The sequence below is a fragment of the Columba livia genome, chromosome 36 (assembly GCF_036013475.1).
Source record: "Columba livia isolate bColLiv1 breed racing homer chromosome 36, bColLiv1.pat.W.v2, whole genome shotgun sequence".
Lineage (NCBI taxonomy): Eukaryota > Metazoa > Chordata > Aves > Columbiformes > Columbidae > Columba > Columba livia.
Genome location: NC_088637.1, coordinates 156,600 through 173,701, shown reverse-complemented (window position 1 = coordinate 173,701; position 17,102 = coordinate 156,600). Strand labels below are relative to the sequence as shown.

The window sequence follows — 17,102 nt, the reverse complement described above, 5'->3', positions numbered from 1 at the left end:
CCAGTCCCGTTTACTTTGGGCTCCCAGTCCCATTTACATTGGGCTCCCAGTCCCGTTTACATTGGGCTCCCAGTTCCCTTATATTGGCTCCCAGTCCCGTTTACATTGGGCTCCCAGTTCCGTTTACATTGGGCTCCCAGTCCCGTTTACATTGGGCTCCCAGTTCCGTTTACATTGGGCTCCCAGTCCCGTTTACATTGGGCTCCCAGTCCCGTTTACATTGGGCTCCCAGTCCCGTTTACATTGGGCTCCCAGTTCCCATTTACATTGGGCTCCCAGTTCCATTTACATTGGGCTCCCAGTTCCGTTTACATTGGGCTCCCAGTCCCGTTTACATTGGGCTCCCAGTCCCGTTTACATTGGGCTCCCAGTCCCGTTCACATTGGGCTCCCAGTCCCATTTACATTGGGCTCCCAGTCCCATTTACATTGGGCTCCCAGTCCCGTTTACATTGGGCTCCCAGTCCCATTTACATTGGGCTCCCAGTCCCGTTTACATTGGGCTCCCAGTCCCGTTCACATTGGGCTCCCAGTCCCGTTTACATTGGGCTCCCAGTCCCGTTTACATTGGGCTCCCAGTCCCGTTTACATTGGGCTCCCAGTCCCGTTTACATTGGGCTCCCAGTTCCCCAGTTTGGCTCTTACTGGTTTGGGGGGGGGGGGCACAAATTTAGGGGTTAAATTTGGGCGCGATTAACCCGTTTTCCGCTCTTCTCTCTCCCCGCAGCCCAAGCTCCGCCCCCCCGAGGCTCCGCCCCCTCCAAGGCTCCACCCACCGCCTCGCTGCCTCTTAAAGGGCCCGCGCCCCCGTTCCAAGATGGCCGACCCCATCATGGACCTCTTCGACGACCCCGCCCTGTTTGACCTTGACCCCTTGACCGACGACACCTTCGCCCCTCCCCCCCCGGCCCCCCCGCCCCCCCCCGAGCCCCAAAACCCCCCGAATTCCCCCCAGAACCCGCCGGCCCCTCCCCCGCCCGAGCCCTCCCCCCTCAGCCAAGGGAACCCCTTCATGGGCGTGGCCGCCGCGCTGCCCCTCCCCCCCGCCACCTCAGCGGCCCCGCCCCCGCCCAAAATCGTCATCCTCAAAGCCCCGCCCCCGGGGGGCGGGGCAGCGGCCAGCGGGAACCAATCGGGCGCCGGGAAGGCGCCGCTGGCCAAAGTTCTGCCCGGCAACGCCCAGATCCGCCCCGTGGCGGCCACGCCCAGTCCCGGGGGCGGGGCCGCGGGGGCCACGCCCACCCCGGCGGCCGCCCTGCAGCGATTGGTCGGGCCCGGCCGCGCCGTGAAGCAATTGGTGCTGCAGCCCGTGAAGGCGGGAGGAGGGGGCGGGGCTGCGGGCAAGGGGGGCGTGGCCTTGGCGCCTCAGCAGGTGAGGGGGCGGGGCTACGGGGTGGGTGGGGCCAAGGGGGGCTGAAGGGACGCGAGGGGGTGGGGTCACGGGGTGGGTGGGGTTAAGGGGTTTATGGGGGTGGGGTCAAGGGGTGGGTGGGGTTGAAGCGGGATGGGTCAAGGGCTGAAGGGGGCGGGGACAAGGGGTGGGTGGGGTCATGGGGGCGGGTTCAAGGGTGGGTGGGGTCAAGGCGTAGGTGTGGTCAATGGGGGTGGGGTCAGGTGGGTGGGTTTAAGGGGGCGGGGCCAAGGGGGGTGAAGGGCGTGGGGTCAAGGGGTGGGTGGGGTCAATGGGTGTGGTCAAAGGGTGGGTGGGGTCAATGGGTGGGGCCACGTGGGGGTTAAAGGGGGTGCGGTCAATGGGCGTGGTCAAGGTCAAGGGGGCGGGGCCCCAGTGGCCGTTGAGCCTGGGTGGGCGTGGCCAAGCCGCAGCCCTCACCTCATTGGTCCTGACCCCGCCCCCCCCCCCCCCGTCTCCCATAGGCCGACTCGAAGCGCATCACCCTGGTCCTGCAGCAGCCCGCGGGGGGCGGGGCCAGCGCAGGCTCCGCCCCCGGCCCCGCCCAGCGCCACGTGGTCCTGGGGGGGCTGCCCGGCAAGATCGTGCTGCAGGGCCACCAATTGGCCGCCCTCGGCCAATCAAAGGCCGCCCCCGGGCAGGCCAAGGTGGTCACCATCCAATTGCAGGTGCAGCCGCCCCCGGGCGCTCCCCAGGGGGCGGGGCCCAAGGTGCAGGTGCTCCAATCAGCGCCCGCGGGGGGCGGGGCCCCGGCCGTGGGCGTGGCCTCGGTGGTGGGGCCGGGACAGAGGGTGACGGTGCCGCTCAAGGTGGTGCTGCAGCCGCAGGTGAGGGGCGGGGCCGGGGGGCGGGGCCTTGGGGTGGGGTCATGGGGGCGGGACCATTGGGGGGCGGGGACTGAGGTCTGGGGGGTTGGTTGGGCTGGGCCTCATCCTGGGCTTGGTTGGACCCAACTCTTGGTCCTCGTTGAGCCCAATGTTGGTCTTGGTTGGACCCAAGTCTTGGTTGGGTCCAACTCTTGGTCTTGGTTGGTTGGACCCAAGTCTTGGTCTTGGTTGGACCCAACATTGGTCTTGCTTGCACCCAACACTTAGTCTAGGTTGGTTGGACCCAAGTCTTGGTCTTGGTTGGGCTTGACCTTGGGATTGGTTGGACCCGACTCTTGGTTGGATTCAGTATTAATCATGGTTGGATCCAACTCTTGGCCTTGGTTGGTTAGACCCGAATTTTGGTTGCGCCTAACTCTTGGGCTTGGTTGGGCCTGATCCTGGGCTGGGTTGGACCCAACATTGGTCATGGTTGGGCCCAACACTTGGTCTTGTTGGTTGGACCCAACTCTTGGTTGGACTCAAGTCTTGGTTGGATCTAATACTAGTCCTGGTTGGACCCAACTCTTGGTCTTGGTTGATTGGACCCAAGTCTTGGTTGGACCCAACTCTTGGTCTTGGTTGATTGGACCCAAGTCTTGGTTGGACCCAACTCTTGGTCTTGGTTGGTTGGACCCAACTCTTGGTCTTGGTTGATTGGACCCAAGTCTTGGTTGGCCCAACTCTTGGTCTTGGTTGGTTGGACCCAACTCTTGGTCTTGGTTGGTTGGACCCAAGTCTTGGTTGGACCCAACTCTTGGTCCTGGTTGGTTGGACCCAAGTCTTGGTTGCACCCAACCCTTGGTCTTGGTTGGCTGGACCCAAGTCTTGGTTGGATCCAACTCTTGGTCCTGGTTGGTTGGACCCAAGTCCTGGTTGGACCCAACCCTTGGTCTTGGTTCGTTGGACCCAAGTCCTGGTTGGATCCAACTCTTGATCCTGGTTGGTTGGACCCAGGTCTTGGTTGGACCCAACCCTTGGTCTTGGTTGATTGGACCCAAGTCTTGGTTGGATCCAACTCTTGGTCTTGGTTGGTTGGACCCAACTCTTGGTTGGCCCAACCCTTGGTCTTGGTTGGTTGGACACAAGTCTTGGTTGGATCCAACTCTTGATCCTGGTTGGTTGGACCCAGGTCTTGGTTGGATCCAACTCTTGATCCTGGTTGGTTGGACCCAGGTCTTGGTTGGATCCAACTCTTGGTCTTGGTTGGTTGGACCCAACTCTTGGTTGGACCCAACTCTTGGTCTTGGTTGGTTGGACCCAACTCTTGGTTGGACCCAACTCTTGGTCTTGGTTGGCCCAACTCTTGGTCCTGGTTGGTTGGACCCAAGTCTTGGTTGGCCCAACACTTGGTCTTGGTTGGTTGGACCCAACTCTTGGTCTTGGTTGGTTGGACCCAAGTCTTGGTTGGACCCAACTCTTGGTCCTGGTTGGTTGGACCCAAGTCTTGGTTGGACCCAACTCTTGGTCCTGGTTGGTTGGACCCAAGTCTTGGCTGGCCCCGCCTCTTGGTGTTGGTTGGCTGGCCCCGCCTCTCGGCTGGCCCCGCCTCTTCCCCCCCAGCTCCGCCATCTTTCCTCGCAGGCCGGCTCGTCGCAGGTGTCGTCCCCGGGGCTGTCGGTGGTGAAGGTGCTGACGTCCCCCGACGGCGCCGCGCTGGCGCCCCCCGCCCCGCCCCCCCGCCCCCCGCGGCCCCTCGGAGGAGACGCGCAAGCTGGACCACCAGAAGAAGCAGGAGAAGGCCAACCGCATCGTGGCCGAGGCCATCGCGCGCGCCCGCGCCCGCGGCGAGCAGAACATCCCGCGCGTGCTCAACGAGGACGAGCTGCCCCACGTGCGGCCCGAGGACGACGCCGAGCGCCGGCGGCGCCGCAAGGGAGAGCACCGCGCCGCGCCGGGCAAGGAGGAGAAGGCGCGCAAGGGCAAGGGCCAGGGGAGGAGCAAGGGCAGGAGCAAGCCCAGGTGAGCTGGGGGCGCGGGGGGTGGTGGTTGCCCAGCCGTGGTCGTGGTTGGCCAACCGTGGTCGTGGTTGCCCAGCCGTGGTCGTGGTTGGTCAACCGTGGTCATGGTTGCCCAACCGTGGTCGTGGTTGGTCAACCGTGGTCGTGGTTGCCCAGCCGTGGTCGTGGTTGCCCAACCGTGGTCATGGTTGCCCAACCATGGTTGTGGTTGCCCAACCGTGGTCGTGGTTGCCCAACCGCGGTCGTGGTTGCCCAACCATGGTCATGGTTGCCCAGCCGCAGTCATGGTTGCCCAACCGTGGTCGTGGTTGGCCAGCCGTGGTCATGGTCGCCCAACTGTGGTTGCCCAACCGTGGTCGTGGTTGCCCAACCATGGTGTTTGTTACCCAACTGGGGTCATGGTTGCCCAACCATGGTCATAGTTGCCCAACCATGGTGTTTGTTACTCAACTGGGGTCATGGTTGCCCAACCGTGGTCGTGGTTGCCCAACCGTGGTCATGGTTGCCCAGCCATGGTGTTTGTTACCCAACTGTGGTGCTCATTGCCCAGCCGTGGTCATGGTTGCCCAACCGTGGTCATGGTTGCCCAACCACAGTCTTAGTTACCCAACCATGGTCATGGTTGCCCAGCCATGGTCACGGTTGCCCAACCGTGGTCATGGTTGCCCAGCCATGGTGTTTGTTACCCAACTGTGGTGCTCATTGCCCAGCCGTGGTCATGGTTGCCCAACCGCAGTCTTAGTTACCCAACCGTGGTCATGGTTGCCCAGCCGTGGTCATGGACACTCAACCATGGTGTTTGTTACCCAACCATGATCATGGTCACCCAACCACGGTCTTCGTCACCCAATCATGGTCCTTATCACCCAACCACGATCATGGTCACCCAACCACGATCTTCCTCACCCAACCATGGTCTTCCTCACCCAACCATGGTCTTCATCACCCAACCACGGTCTTCCTCACCCACCCGTGCTCCATCGCCCCCAGCACCATCACGCCGGTGGTCGGCAAGAAGCGCAAGCGCAACGCCTCCTCCGACACCTCGGACGCCGAGCTGCTCCCGGCGCCATCACCGCGCCAGGAGGAGGAGACCAGCGTCCAGGTACCCGCCGGGCCGCCGGGGCGGGGCGGGGGGGTGGGCATCATGGCCGCCGCGGCGCCAACCGCGCCTCCGTTGTCCCCCCAGAAGCGCCGCTCCAACCGGCAGGTGAAGCGCAAGAAATACACGGAGGACCTGGACATCAAGATCACGGACGACGAGGAGGACGAGGAGCTGGACGTGACCGGGCCCGTGCGGGCCGAGCCGCCGCCGCCGCCGCCCGAGCACGAGGGCGAGACGCTGCCCTCCATGCAGTTCTTTGTGGTGGGCGCCATGTTCGGTTCATTCCTTGTGGTGGGACTCCATATTTGGTTCATTTTGAGTGGTGGGACTCCGTATTTGGTTCATTTCTTGTGGTGGGACCCCATGTTCAGTTCATTCCTTGTGGTGGGACCCCATATTTGGTTCATTTTGAGTGGTGGGACCCCATATTTGGTTCATTTTGAGTGGTGGGACTCCATATTTGCTTCATTCCTTGTGGTGGGACCCCATATTTGGTTCATTTTGAGTGGTGGGACCCCATATTTGGTTCATTTTGAGTGGTGGGACCCCATATTTGGTTCATTCCTTGTGGTGGGACCCCATGTTCGGTTCATTCCTTGTGGTGGGACTCCGTATTTGGTTCATTTTGAGTGGTGGGACCCCATGTTTTGTTGTTATTTTATGGTGGGACCCCATATTTGGTTCATTTTCTGTGGTAAGACACCATATTTAGTTCCTTTTCTATGCTCAGACTCCATATTTTCATGGCTATTTTGAGCTAAAAATTGGTGTTTTCCTGATTATAAGTGGCACAATTCCACATTTCCTTAATTATTTTGAGGTAGAACTCCACATTTGGTCAATTTTTGGGGGCGGGTCTCCCTATTTCCTTCATTTTCTGTGGTAAAACTTCATGTTCTCTTCGTTTCCTGTGGTAAAATCCCACATTCTATTCATTTTTTTGAGGTAAAACTCCCTGTTTTCTCTATTTTCTGTGGTAAAATCCCCATTCTATTGATGTTTTTGAGGTAAAACTTCACATTTTCCTTATTTCCTGTGGTAAACTTTCACATTTTATTGATATTTTTAAGGTTAAACTCCCTATTTTCTCTATTTTCTGAGGTAAAGTTCCCCATTCTATTGATATTTTTGAGGTGAAACTTTACATTTTCCTTATTTCCGGTGGTAAATTTTCATATTTTATTGATGTTTTTGAGGTAAAACTTCACATTTTCTTCGTTTCCTGTGGTAAAATCCCACATTCTATTCATTTTTTTGAGGTAAAACTCCCTATTTTCTCTATTTTCTGAGGTAAAGTTCCCCGTTCTGTTGATATTTTTGAGGTGAAACTTCACATTTTCCTCATTTTCCATGGTAAATTTCCCCATTCTATTGCTATTTTTGAGGTAAAACCCCACATTCTCTTCACGTTTCTGCCTCCCCGCCCCCCATTTTGTCGCCGTTTTGGGGCAAAACTCCCCGCTTCTGGGTTTCCGTGCCCGCCGCTCCCGATTTTCCCATTTCCGGGGGCGCCGTGCGCCGTTTTCAGCGCGTTTCTCCCCATTTTGGCGCAGGAGAACCCCAGCGAGGAGGACGCGGCCATTGTGGACAAGGTCCTGGCCATGCGGGTGGTGAAGAAGGAGGTGAGCGCCTTTCCCGCCATTTTTTTGGGCCGTTTTGCCCCTTTTTAACCACTTTCCCCTCTCTTCCCGCAGCTCCCGTCGGGTCAGTTCACCGAATCCGAGGAGTTTTTCGTCAAATATAAAAATTAGTAAGTGACCGGGGGGGTCGGCGCCACCCAACCCCCCTTAGGCCTCAAAACCGACCTCATTTTGGGGCGAAAACCCCAATTTCCCCGCTTTTTCGAGGGCAAAATGGCGGCCAACACCTTCCCGCCTCGTTTTGTGGCGCAAACGACCCAAAATTCCCCTTTTTCGCTGTTTTTCCTCTCAAAATTAGGGACAAACCCCCTTTTCTGCGTCATTTGGGGGGTGGAAATGCTGTTAAACCGCCTCAATCATGTCGTTTTTGGGGCAAAAAGCAGCGAAAACCTCATTTTCCCGCCTGTTTTGTGTGGGGAAAAAAAGGCGGAAAACCCTGTTTTTAAGCGAAAATGAGGGAAAAAGGTGTTTTTTTGTGGAATTTTAGGCGGGAAAATGGCATAAAACACCTTTTTCACCTCATTGTGCGGTCACAAAGTTGTTAAACCTTTTCCCGCCTTTTTTTTTTGGGGGGGGAAACCCTTTTTTGTGTCACTTTGCGGGTCAAAACGTTGGGAAACGTATTTTTGAGGCAAAAATAGCTATTTTTAAACAGTCTTAAGGCGCAAAACGCCATAAAGCCGCTTTTCACCCCGTTTCGAGCCGCTCAACGCGTCGCTCGCCCCCTTTTTGGGCCAAAAAGCTGGAAAATCCGCCTTATTGTCAATTTTCGGCGCCAAACCGGCCTGTGTCGCCGTTTCGCTTCGTTTTTGCCATAAAAACGGCGAAAATCACATTTCCCGCCTTGTTTTTGGGGCAAAATGAGCGGAAAACGCGTCTCCCGCTTCATTTTGGGGTCAAAATGGCGTTTAAGCCGCTTTTTGTGTCGTGTTTTTTGGGGCAAAAACGCCGGAAATCGGGGTCAAAGCGCTTTCCCGCCGCGCCGCGTTTCTGAGGTAAAAACGGCGGGAAACCGCGTTTCCCGCGCAACTTTTGAGGTAAAATTGTCGCGATTTTTGACGTTTTTGTGATTTTTGTACGTTTTTGCCCAAAATCGCCGCTTTTTGCCCCAAAACGCAGCTCGTACCTGCACTGCGAATGGGCCACCATCGCCCAGCTGGAGAAGGACAAGAGGATCCACCAGAAACTCAAGCGTTTCAAGACCAAAATGACCCAAATGCGGCATTTTTTCCACGAGGTACCAACCCGGGGCGGGTTTTGGGGTGAAATCCGGGCTTTTTGGTTAAAAACGTTGATATTTGTGCTTAAAGGACGAGGAGCCGTTCAACCCCGACTACGTGGAGGTCGATCGCATCCTGGACGAGTCGCACGGTGTCGATAAGGACAACGGCGAGGTGAGGGCCCCAAAACCGCCGCTTTTCACCCCAAAAACACTTACCCGCTCAAAACTTGCTTTTCTTGGCCTTAAAACGACGGTTTTTGGGCCAAAAATGACGTGTTTTGGGTCAAAGTGAACGTTGGAGGCCAAACGTGAGGGGTTTTTTAGGCGAAAAACCCGTTTTTTGGGTCAAACTTCAGTTTTTTTGGGCCAAACTTGATGTTTCTTGGGTCGATCTCGATGTATTTTGGGCCGAAAACCCTGTTTTTTGGGCCAATCTTGAGGTTTCTTGGGCTGAAAACCCCATTTTTTGGGCTGAACTTGTGGTATCTTGGGTCAATCTTGATGTATTTTGGTCCGCAAACCTCTTTTCCTGGGCCAAACTTGAGGTTTCTTGAGCCAAAAACCCTGTTTCTTGGTCCAAACTTGATGTATTTTGGATCAATCTTGACGTATTTAGGCCCAACCTTGACGTATTTTGGCCCAATCTTAACATATTTTGGCACAACCTTGACATATTTTTTTCCAAACCTGACATATTTTGGGTCCATCTTGATGTATTTTGGGTCAATATTGACGTATTTTGGGTCAATCTTGACGTATTTTGGGTCAATCTTGACGTATTTTGGGTCAACCTTGACATATTTTGGGTCAATCTTGACATATTTGGGTCTAACTTGACATATTTTGGCCCAACCTTGACATATTTGTGTCAATCTTGACATTTCTTGGGTCAATCTTGACATATTTTGGGTCAACCTTGACGTATTTTAATCCAACCTTGACATATTTTGGCCCAACCTTGTCATATTTTGGGTCCATCTTGACGTATTTTGGGTCAACCTTGACATATTTTGGGTCAATCTTGACGTATTTTGGGTCTAACTTGACATACTTACGTCCAACGTTAACATATTTTGGGTCAATCTTGACATTTCTTGGGTCAATCTTGACGTATTTTGGGTCAACCTTGACATATTTTGGGTCAATCTTGACGTATTTTGGGTCAATCTTCATGTATTTTGGTCCAACTTTGACGTATTTTAGTCCAACCTTGACGTTTCTTGGTCCAACCTTGCCGTATTTTGGTCCAACCTTGCTGAATTTTGGGTCAATCTTGCCGTACTTTGGGTCAATCTTGCCGTATTTTGGGTCGATCTTGCCGTATTTTGGGTCGATCTTGCCGTACCCTCCCCATTTTTTGGGCTGAAACGTCGTGTTTTCGGCCCCCGCAGCCCGTGGTGTACTACCTGGTGAAGTGGTGCTCGCTGCCCTACGAGGACAGCACGTGGGAGCTGCAGGAGGACGTGGACGAGGCCAAGATCGCCGAGTTCCGCCGCATCCAAGCGCGCCGCCCGGAGCCCAAGCGCCTGGTCAGTCCCAAAACCCCCGTTTTTCACCCCAAAACCGGGGCGGCCGCTCAGGGGGTGTCTGTCGCAGCCGCGGCCGCAGGCCGGAGCCTGGAGCAAGCTGGAGGCGTCGCGCCAGTACAAGAACCACAACCGGCTGCGCGAGTACCAGCTGGAGGGCGTCAACTGGCTGCTCTTCAACTGGTACAACAGGTGGGCAGCGCGCTTTTGGGGCGATTTCCGCCTTTTTGGACCTTTCGGGCCCCATCTTCCCCCCATCTTCCTGCCATTTTCCCCCATTTCCCCCCATTTCCCCCATCTTCCCTCGTCCCTCCGCCATCTTCCCCCCATCTTCCCCCCATCTTCCCACCATTTTCCCCCCATTTCCTCCATCTTCCCTCGTCCCTCCGCCATCTTCCCTCATCCCTCTGCCATCTTTCCCCCATCTTCCCGCCATTTTCCCCCCTTCTTCCCTCATCCCTCCCCCATCTTCCCTCATCCCTCCCCCATCTTCCCCCCATCTTCCCCCCATCTTCCCGCCATTTCCCCCCATTTTCCCCCCATCTTCCCTCATCCCTCCACCATCTTCCTTCATCCCTCCACCATCTTCCCTCATTCTTCCCCCCATCTTCCCCTCATCCCTCCACCATCTTCCCCCCATCTTCCCTCATCCCTCCGCCATCTTCCCCCCATTTTCCCCCCATCTTCCCCCCATCTTTCCTCATTCCTCCCCATCTTCCCGCCATTTTCCCCCCGTTTTCCCCCATCTTCCCTCGTTCTTCCGCCATTTTCCCTCATCCCTTTGCCACCTTCCCGCCATTTTCCCCCCATTCTCCCCCATTTCTAACCACCCCCCCCTTGCCCCCCCTGCAGGCAGAACTGCATCCTGGCGGACGAGATGGGGCTGGGCAAGACCATCCAGTCCATCGCGTTCCTGCAGGAGGTGCACGGCGCCGGCCTGCGCGGGCCCTTCCTGGTCATCGCGCCGCTCTCCACCATCGCCAACTGGGAGCGCGAGTTCAACACCTGGACGCCCATGAACTGCATCGTGTACCACGGCAGCCTGGCCTCGCGCCAGATGATCCAGCAGTACGAGATGTACTGCAAGGACGCGCGGGTGAGGCCCCGCGGGGCGCCATGATGGGGGACGGGGACGGGGCGGGGCGGCGGGCATCGAGGTTTCCTCAGAAACGCCAAAATTTGACGTTGGAGGCGTCAAAAATGTATCAAGAATGGCAAAATTTGAGGTTGGAGGCCTCAAAGTTACCTCAAAAATGTCAAAATTTGGGGTTGGAGGCCTCAAAGTTACCTCAGAAACGTCAAAATTTGAGGTTGGAGGCCTCAAAGTTACCTCAGAAATGTCAAAATTTGGGGTTGGAGGCATCAAAAATGTATCAACAATGTCAAAATTTGGGGTTGGAGGCCTTGAAATTACCTCAAAAACATCAAAATTTGGGGTCGGAGGCATCAAAGTTAGCTCAGAACCGTCAAAATTTGGGGTTGGAGGTGTCAAAATTACCCCAGAAACGTCAAAATTTGAGGTTGGAGGTATCAAAATTATCTCAGAAACATCAAAATTTGACGTTGGAGGCATCAAAAATGTATCAAGAATGGCAAAATTTGAGGTTGGAGACATCGAAATTATATCAGAAACATCAAAATTTGAGGTTGGAAGTATCAAGATTTCCTCAAAAACGTCAAAACTTGAGGTTGGAGGCATCGAAATTACCTCAGAAACGTCAAAATTTGGGGTCGGAAGTATCAAAATTACCTCAGAAATGTCAAAATTTGGGGTTGGAGGCCTCAAAATGATCTCAAGAACCTCCAATTTTGAGGCCTCCAACCTCAAAACCACCTGAAAACCCCCAAATTCGGGGGTTGGGCGGCAGCGGAACCCGCGGTTCAACACGGCGGTTTCTGAGGCCGCCCCGCCGCCATGTTGTCCCCGCCGCCATGTTGTGCCCACCGCCATGTTGTGCCCGCCGCCATGTTGTCTTTGCCGCAGGGCCGCCTGATCCCCGGCGCCTACAAGTTCGACGCGCTGATCACGACGTTCGAGATGATCCTTTCGGACTGCCCGGAGCTGCGGGAGATCGAGTGGCGCTGCGTCATCATCGACGAGGCCCACCGCCTCAAGAACCGCAACTGCAAGCTGCTCGACAGCCTCAAGCACATGGACCTGGTGAGACATGGCGGCCATGGCGCCGTTCGGGGTCCTGGAGCCGGGGGGTGGTGTCTGCGATCCAATATGGCGGCGCCTGGGGAGGTTGGGAGCGGTGGGGTGGTGTCCATGATCCAATATGGCGGCATCCATGATCCAATATGGCGGCGCCTGGGGAGGTTTGAGGTAAATTGTCTCAATTCTGAGGTAAATTTTAGTGATTTTGAGGTAAACTCAATTCTGAGGTAAATTATCTCAATTCTGAGGTAAATTCTCTCAATTCTGAGGTAAATTGTCTCAATTTTGAGGTAAATTTTAGTGATTCTGAGGTAAATTCAGTTTTGAGGTAAATTCTGATGATTGTGAGGTAAGTTTTCTCAATTCTGAGGTAAATTCTCTGGATTTTGAGGTAAATTTTAGTTACTTTGAGGTAAATTCGATTTTGACATAAATTGTAGCGATTCTGAGGTAAATTGTCTCAGTTTTGAGGTAATTTTTAGTGATTCTGAGGTAAATTCAGTTTTGAGGTAAATTCTGATGATTCTGAGGTAAATTCTCTCAATTTTGAGGTAAATTTTAGTGCCTTTGAGGTAAAATCAATATTGAGGTAAATCGTAGCGATCCTGAGGTAAATTCTCTCAATTCTGAGGTAAATTGTCTCAATTTTGAGCTAAATTTTAGAGATTTTGAGGTAAATTCAATTTTGAGGCGAATTGCGGTGATTTTGAGGTGAATTGTGGCAATTCTGAGGTAAATCCTCTCCCTTTTGAGGTAAATCCGCCATGGGATGGTCCTGAAGGGCCACGGTGGGTTCTTGGTGGCACCTGGAGACGTGGGGCCCATGGGGTGGTCTCAATGCTCCATCATGGTGGCACCTGGAGGTGGTTCACCATGTTCCTCACCCCGCGGGCTGGTCCCCAAGGTCCATATGGATCATGTCCCACCCCCCGCTGACGTTGTCCCCCCATTGTCCCCCAGGAGCACAAGGTCCTCCTGACGGGCACCCCGCTGCAGAACACGGTGGAGGAGCTCTTCAGCCTCCTCCACTTCCTGGAGCCGTCGCAGTTCCCGTCCGAGGCCGAGTTCCTCAAGGACTTCGGGGACCTCAAGACCGAGGAGCAGGTGAGGAGACCCGTGGGGGCCACCAGAAGGTCCATGGACCACCCGGGACCTTCTCACGGTCGAGGTTCTGCTGGGAACTTGAGGTTCTCCGAGGTTCTCCAGACCATCTCGGGCCTCCTGGAGCTCCAGAACCTTCCCCGGACGCCTGGGTCCCCCTCGTAGACCCCATAAGTCCTTATTACGACCCCACTCGTGGTCGTGTGGACCTTCTCACTGTTGAGGTTCTACAGGATGTCCAAGGTTCTCCAGACCCTCTGGGACCTCCTGGAGCTCCAGAACCTTCCCCGGACGCCTGGGTCCCCGCTAACCCACGTCCCCCCTGGTCCCACCACCAGGTCCAGAAGCTCCAGGCCATCCTGAAGCCCATGATGCTCCGGCGCCTGAAGGAGGACGTGGAGAAGAACCTGGCGCCCAAGCAAGAGACCATCATCGAGGTGGAGCTGACCAACATCCAGAAGAAGTACTACCGCGCCATCTTGGAGAAGAACTTCTCCTTCCTGTCCAAGGGCGCCGGGCACACCAACATGCCCAACCTGCTCAACACCATGATGGAGCTGCGCAAGTGCTGCAACCACCCCTACCTCATCAACGGTGAGCGCGCGGCGGCCATGCCAACGCGGACAACGCGGGCTGGGGTCGGGTCGAGCTCCTGGAGGACGGTTTGGGGTCAACGAGGAGCTTTTGGGTGCATCTACGGGGGGGTTTGGTGGTCCTGGAGAAGCTTTGGGTCAATGGGGTGATGGAGAAGGTTCCTCAGCACATCTCCATGGGCTTTGATGGTCCTGAGACCTTGTTTTGGTTGAGTTTCTCCTCAGAAGGTCTCTTGACCACCAGGAGAACCTTCTGGAGAAGCTTTGGGTCAATGTGGTGATGGAGAAGGTTCCTCACCACATCTCCATGGGGTTTGATGCTCGTCCGGCCCCATTTTGGCCAAGTTTCTCCTCAGAATCTTCTGGAGAACCGTCCATTGAGTTCAACGTGATGATGGAGAAGGTTCCTCACCACATCTCCATGGGGTTTGATGCTTGTTTGGCCCCATGTTGGTCAAGTTTCTCCTCAGAAGGTCTGTTGACCACCAGGAGAACCTTCTGGAGGAGTAGAACCTTCTGAAGAACCTTCTGGAGAAGTTTTGGGTCAACGTGGTGATGGAGAAGGTTCCTCACCACATCTCCATGGGGTTTGATGGTCGTTTGACCCCATTTTAGCCAAGTTTCTCCTCAAAATCTTGTAGAGAACCGTCCATTGAGTTCAACGTGGTGATGGAGAAGGTTCCTCACCACATCTCCATGGGGTTTGATGGTTGTTTGGCCTCATTTTGGCCAAGTTTCTCCTCAAAATCTTGTAGAGAACCGTCCATTGAGTTCAACGTGGTGATGGAGAAGGTTCCTCACCACATCTCCGCGGGGTTCGACGGTCGTCCGGCCCCGTTTTGGCCGCGTTTCTCCTCAGAAGGTCCCGTTTCCCCCCACAGGCGCCGAGGAGAAGATCCTGTCCGAGTTCCGCGACTCGTGTCCCCACCACGTGCCCCCCGACTTCCACCTGCAGGCCATGGTCCGCTCGGCCGGCAAGCTGGTCCTCATCGACAAGCTCCTCCCCAAACTCAAGGCCGGCGGCCATAAGGTCCTCATCTTCTCCCAGATGGTGCGCTGCCTGGACATCCTGGAGGACTACCTCATCCAGAAGAGGTGGGGACGGCGGCGCCGCCGGGGCCTCCTGACCGCCAGGAGAACCTTCTGGAGAGGTTTTGGGTCAATGTGATGATGGAGAAGGTTCCTCACCACATCTCCATGGGGTTTGATGGTCTTTGGGTCTCGTTTGGGTTGAGTTTCTCCTCAGAACATTGTGGAGAACCACCCATTGAGTTCAATATAATGACGGAGAAGGTTCCTCACCACATCTCCATGGGGTTTGATGGTCTTTGGGCCTCGTTTGGGTTGAGTTTCTCCTCAGAAGGTCTCTTGACCACCAGGAGAACCTTCTGGAGAAGTTTTGGGTCAATATGATGATGGAGAATGTTCCTCCCCACATCTCCATGGGCTTTGGTGGTTGTTTGGTCTCATTGTGGTTGAGTTTCTCCTCAGAATCTTCTGGAGAACCACCCATTGAGTTCAACGTGGTGATGGAGGAGGTTCCTCACCACATCTCCATGGGGTTTGATGGTTGTTTGGCCTCATTTTGGCCGCATTTCTCCTCAGAATATTCTGGAGAACCACCCATTGAGTTCAATATAATGATGGAGAACGTTCCTCCCCACATCTCCATACAGTTTGATGGTTGTTTGGCCTCATTTTGGCTGCATTTCTCCTCAGAAATTGTGGAGAACCACCGATTGAGTTCAATATAACGATGGAGAAGGTTCCTCACCACATCTCCATGGGGTTTGATGGTTGTTTGGCCTCATTTTGCCCATGTTTCTCCTCAGAAATTGTGGAGAACCACCCATTGAGTTCAATATAATGATGGAGGAGGTTCCTCACCACATCTCCATAGAGTTTGGTGGTTGTTTGGCCTCATTATGGCTGCATTTCTCCTCAGAATGTTCTGGAGAACTACCCATTGAGTTCAGTATAACGATGTAGAAGGTTCCTCCCCACATCTCCATGGGGTTTGATGGTTGTTTGGCCTCATTTTGCCCATGTTTCTCCTCAGAATGTTGTGGAGAACCACCCATTGAGTTCAGTATAACGATGGAGGAGGTTCCTCCCCACATCTCCATGGGGTTTGATGGTTGTTTGGCCTCATTTTGCCCATGTTTCTCCTCAGAAATTGTGGAGAACCACCCATTGAGTTCAATATAACGATGGAGGGGGTTCCTCCCCACATCTCCATGGGGTTTGATGGTTGTTTGGCCTCATTTTGCCCACGTTTCTCCTCAGAAATTGTGGAGAACCACCCATTGAGTTCAATATAACGATGGAGGGGGTTCCTCCCCACATCTCCATGGGGTTTGATGGTTGTTTGGCCTCATTTTGCCCACGTTTCTCCTCAGAAATTGTGGAGAACCACCCATTGAGTTCAATATAATGATGGAGGGGGTTCCTCCCCACATCTCCATACAGTTTGATGGTTGTTTGGCCTCATTTTGCCCACGTTTCTCCTCAAAAATTGTGGAGAACCACCCATTGAGTTCAGTATAACGATGGAGGAGGTTCCTCCCCACATCTCCATGGGGTTTGATGGTTGTTTGGCCTCATTTTGCCCATGTTTCTCCTCAGAAATTGTGGAGAACCACCCATTGAGTTCCATATAACGATGGAGGAGGTTCCTCCCCACATCTCCATGGGGTTTGATGGTTGTTTGGCCTCATTTTGCCCACGTTTCTCCTCAGAAATTGTGGAGAACCACCCATTGAGTTCAATATAATGATGGAGAAGGTTCCTCCCCACATCTCCATGGGGTTTGATGGTTGTTTGGCCTCATTTTGCCCACGTTTCTCCTCAGAAATTGTGGAGAACCACCCATTGAGTTCAATATAATGATGGAGGGGGTTCCTCACCACATCTCCATGGGCTTTGCCGCAGGTACCTGTACGAGCGCATCGACGGGCGCGTGCGCGGCAACCTGCGGCAGGCCGCCATCGACCGCTTCAGCAAGGCGGACTCGGACCGCTTCGTGTTCCTGCTGTGCACGCGCGCCGGGGGGCTGGGCATCAACCTCACGGCCGCCGACACCTGCATCATCTTCGACTCCGACTGGAACCCCCAGAACGACCTGCAGGTGGGCGGCCATCTTGGCGGCGTTCCTTTGGGGCGTTCCTGTGCGTTTTGGGAGGTCTCGGGTGGTCTTTGTCTTCCCAACTTGAGCTCGACCGACCGCGATGACATCCGTAGGTGTTTTTAGACGTTTTTAGACGTTTTTAGATGTTCTTCAACGTTACTGGATGTTCTTCCTCTTCCCAACTGTGGTTTGACCAACACAATGACATTTTTAGGTGTTTTTAGACATTTTTAGGTGTTTTCAGATGTTCTTCAACGTTACTGGATGTTCTTCCTCTTCCCACGTTGAGTTTGACCAACCACGATGACATTTTTAGATGTTTTTAGACATTTTTAGACGTTTTTAGATATTCTTCAACATTTTTAGATGTTCTTCATCTTCCCAACTGTAGTT

General features: G+C 54.4%; 1 protein-coding gene across 1 annotated transcript in view; it reads left to right on the top strand.

Moving 5' to 3' along the window:
- The first annotated feature begins 691 nt into the window (after positions 1-691).
- CHD8 (chromodomain helicase DNA binding protein 8) overlaps positions 692-17,102 on the top strand; it is a 36,001-nt gene continuing 19,590 nt past the window's right edge. The window contains 18 exon segments of the mRNA XM_065044315.1: positions 692-1,371; positions 1,875-2,237; positions 3,861-3,946; positions 3,948-4,238; positions 5,228-5,342; positions 5,427-5,603; positions 6,896-6,964; positions 7,037-7,092; positions 8,102-8,219; positions 8,293-8,376; positions 9,596-9,733; positions 9,801-9,922; positions 10,583-10,826; positions 11,715-11,891; positions 12,849-12,992; positions 13,328-13,583; positions 14,464-14,677; positions 16,514-16,709. Coding sequence (XP_064900387.1) covers positions 817-1,371; positions 1,875-2,237; positions 3,861-3,946; positions 3,948-4,238; positions 5,228-5,342; positions 5,427-5,603; positions 6,896-6,964; positions 7,037-7,092; positions 8,102-8,219; positions 8,293-8,376; positions 9,596-9,733; positions 9,801-9,922; positions 10,583-10,826; positions 11,715-11,891; positions 12,849-12,992; positions 13,328-13,583; positions 14,464-14,677; positions 16,514-16,709 — 3,405 coding nt within the window. The 5' untranslated portion in view covers positions 692-816.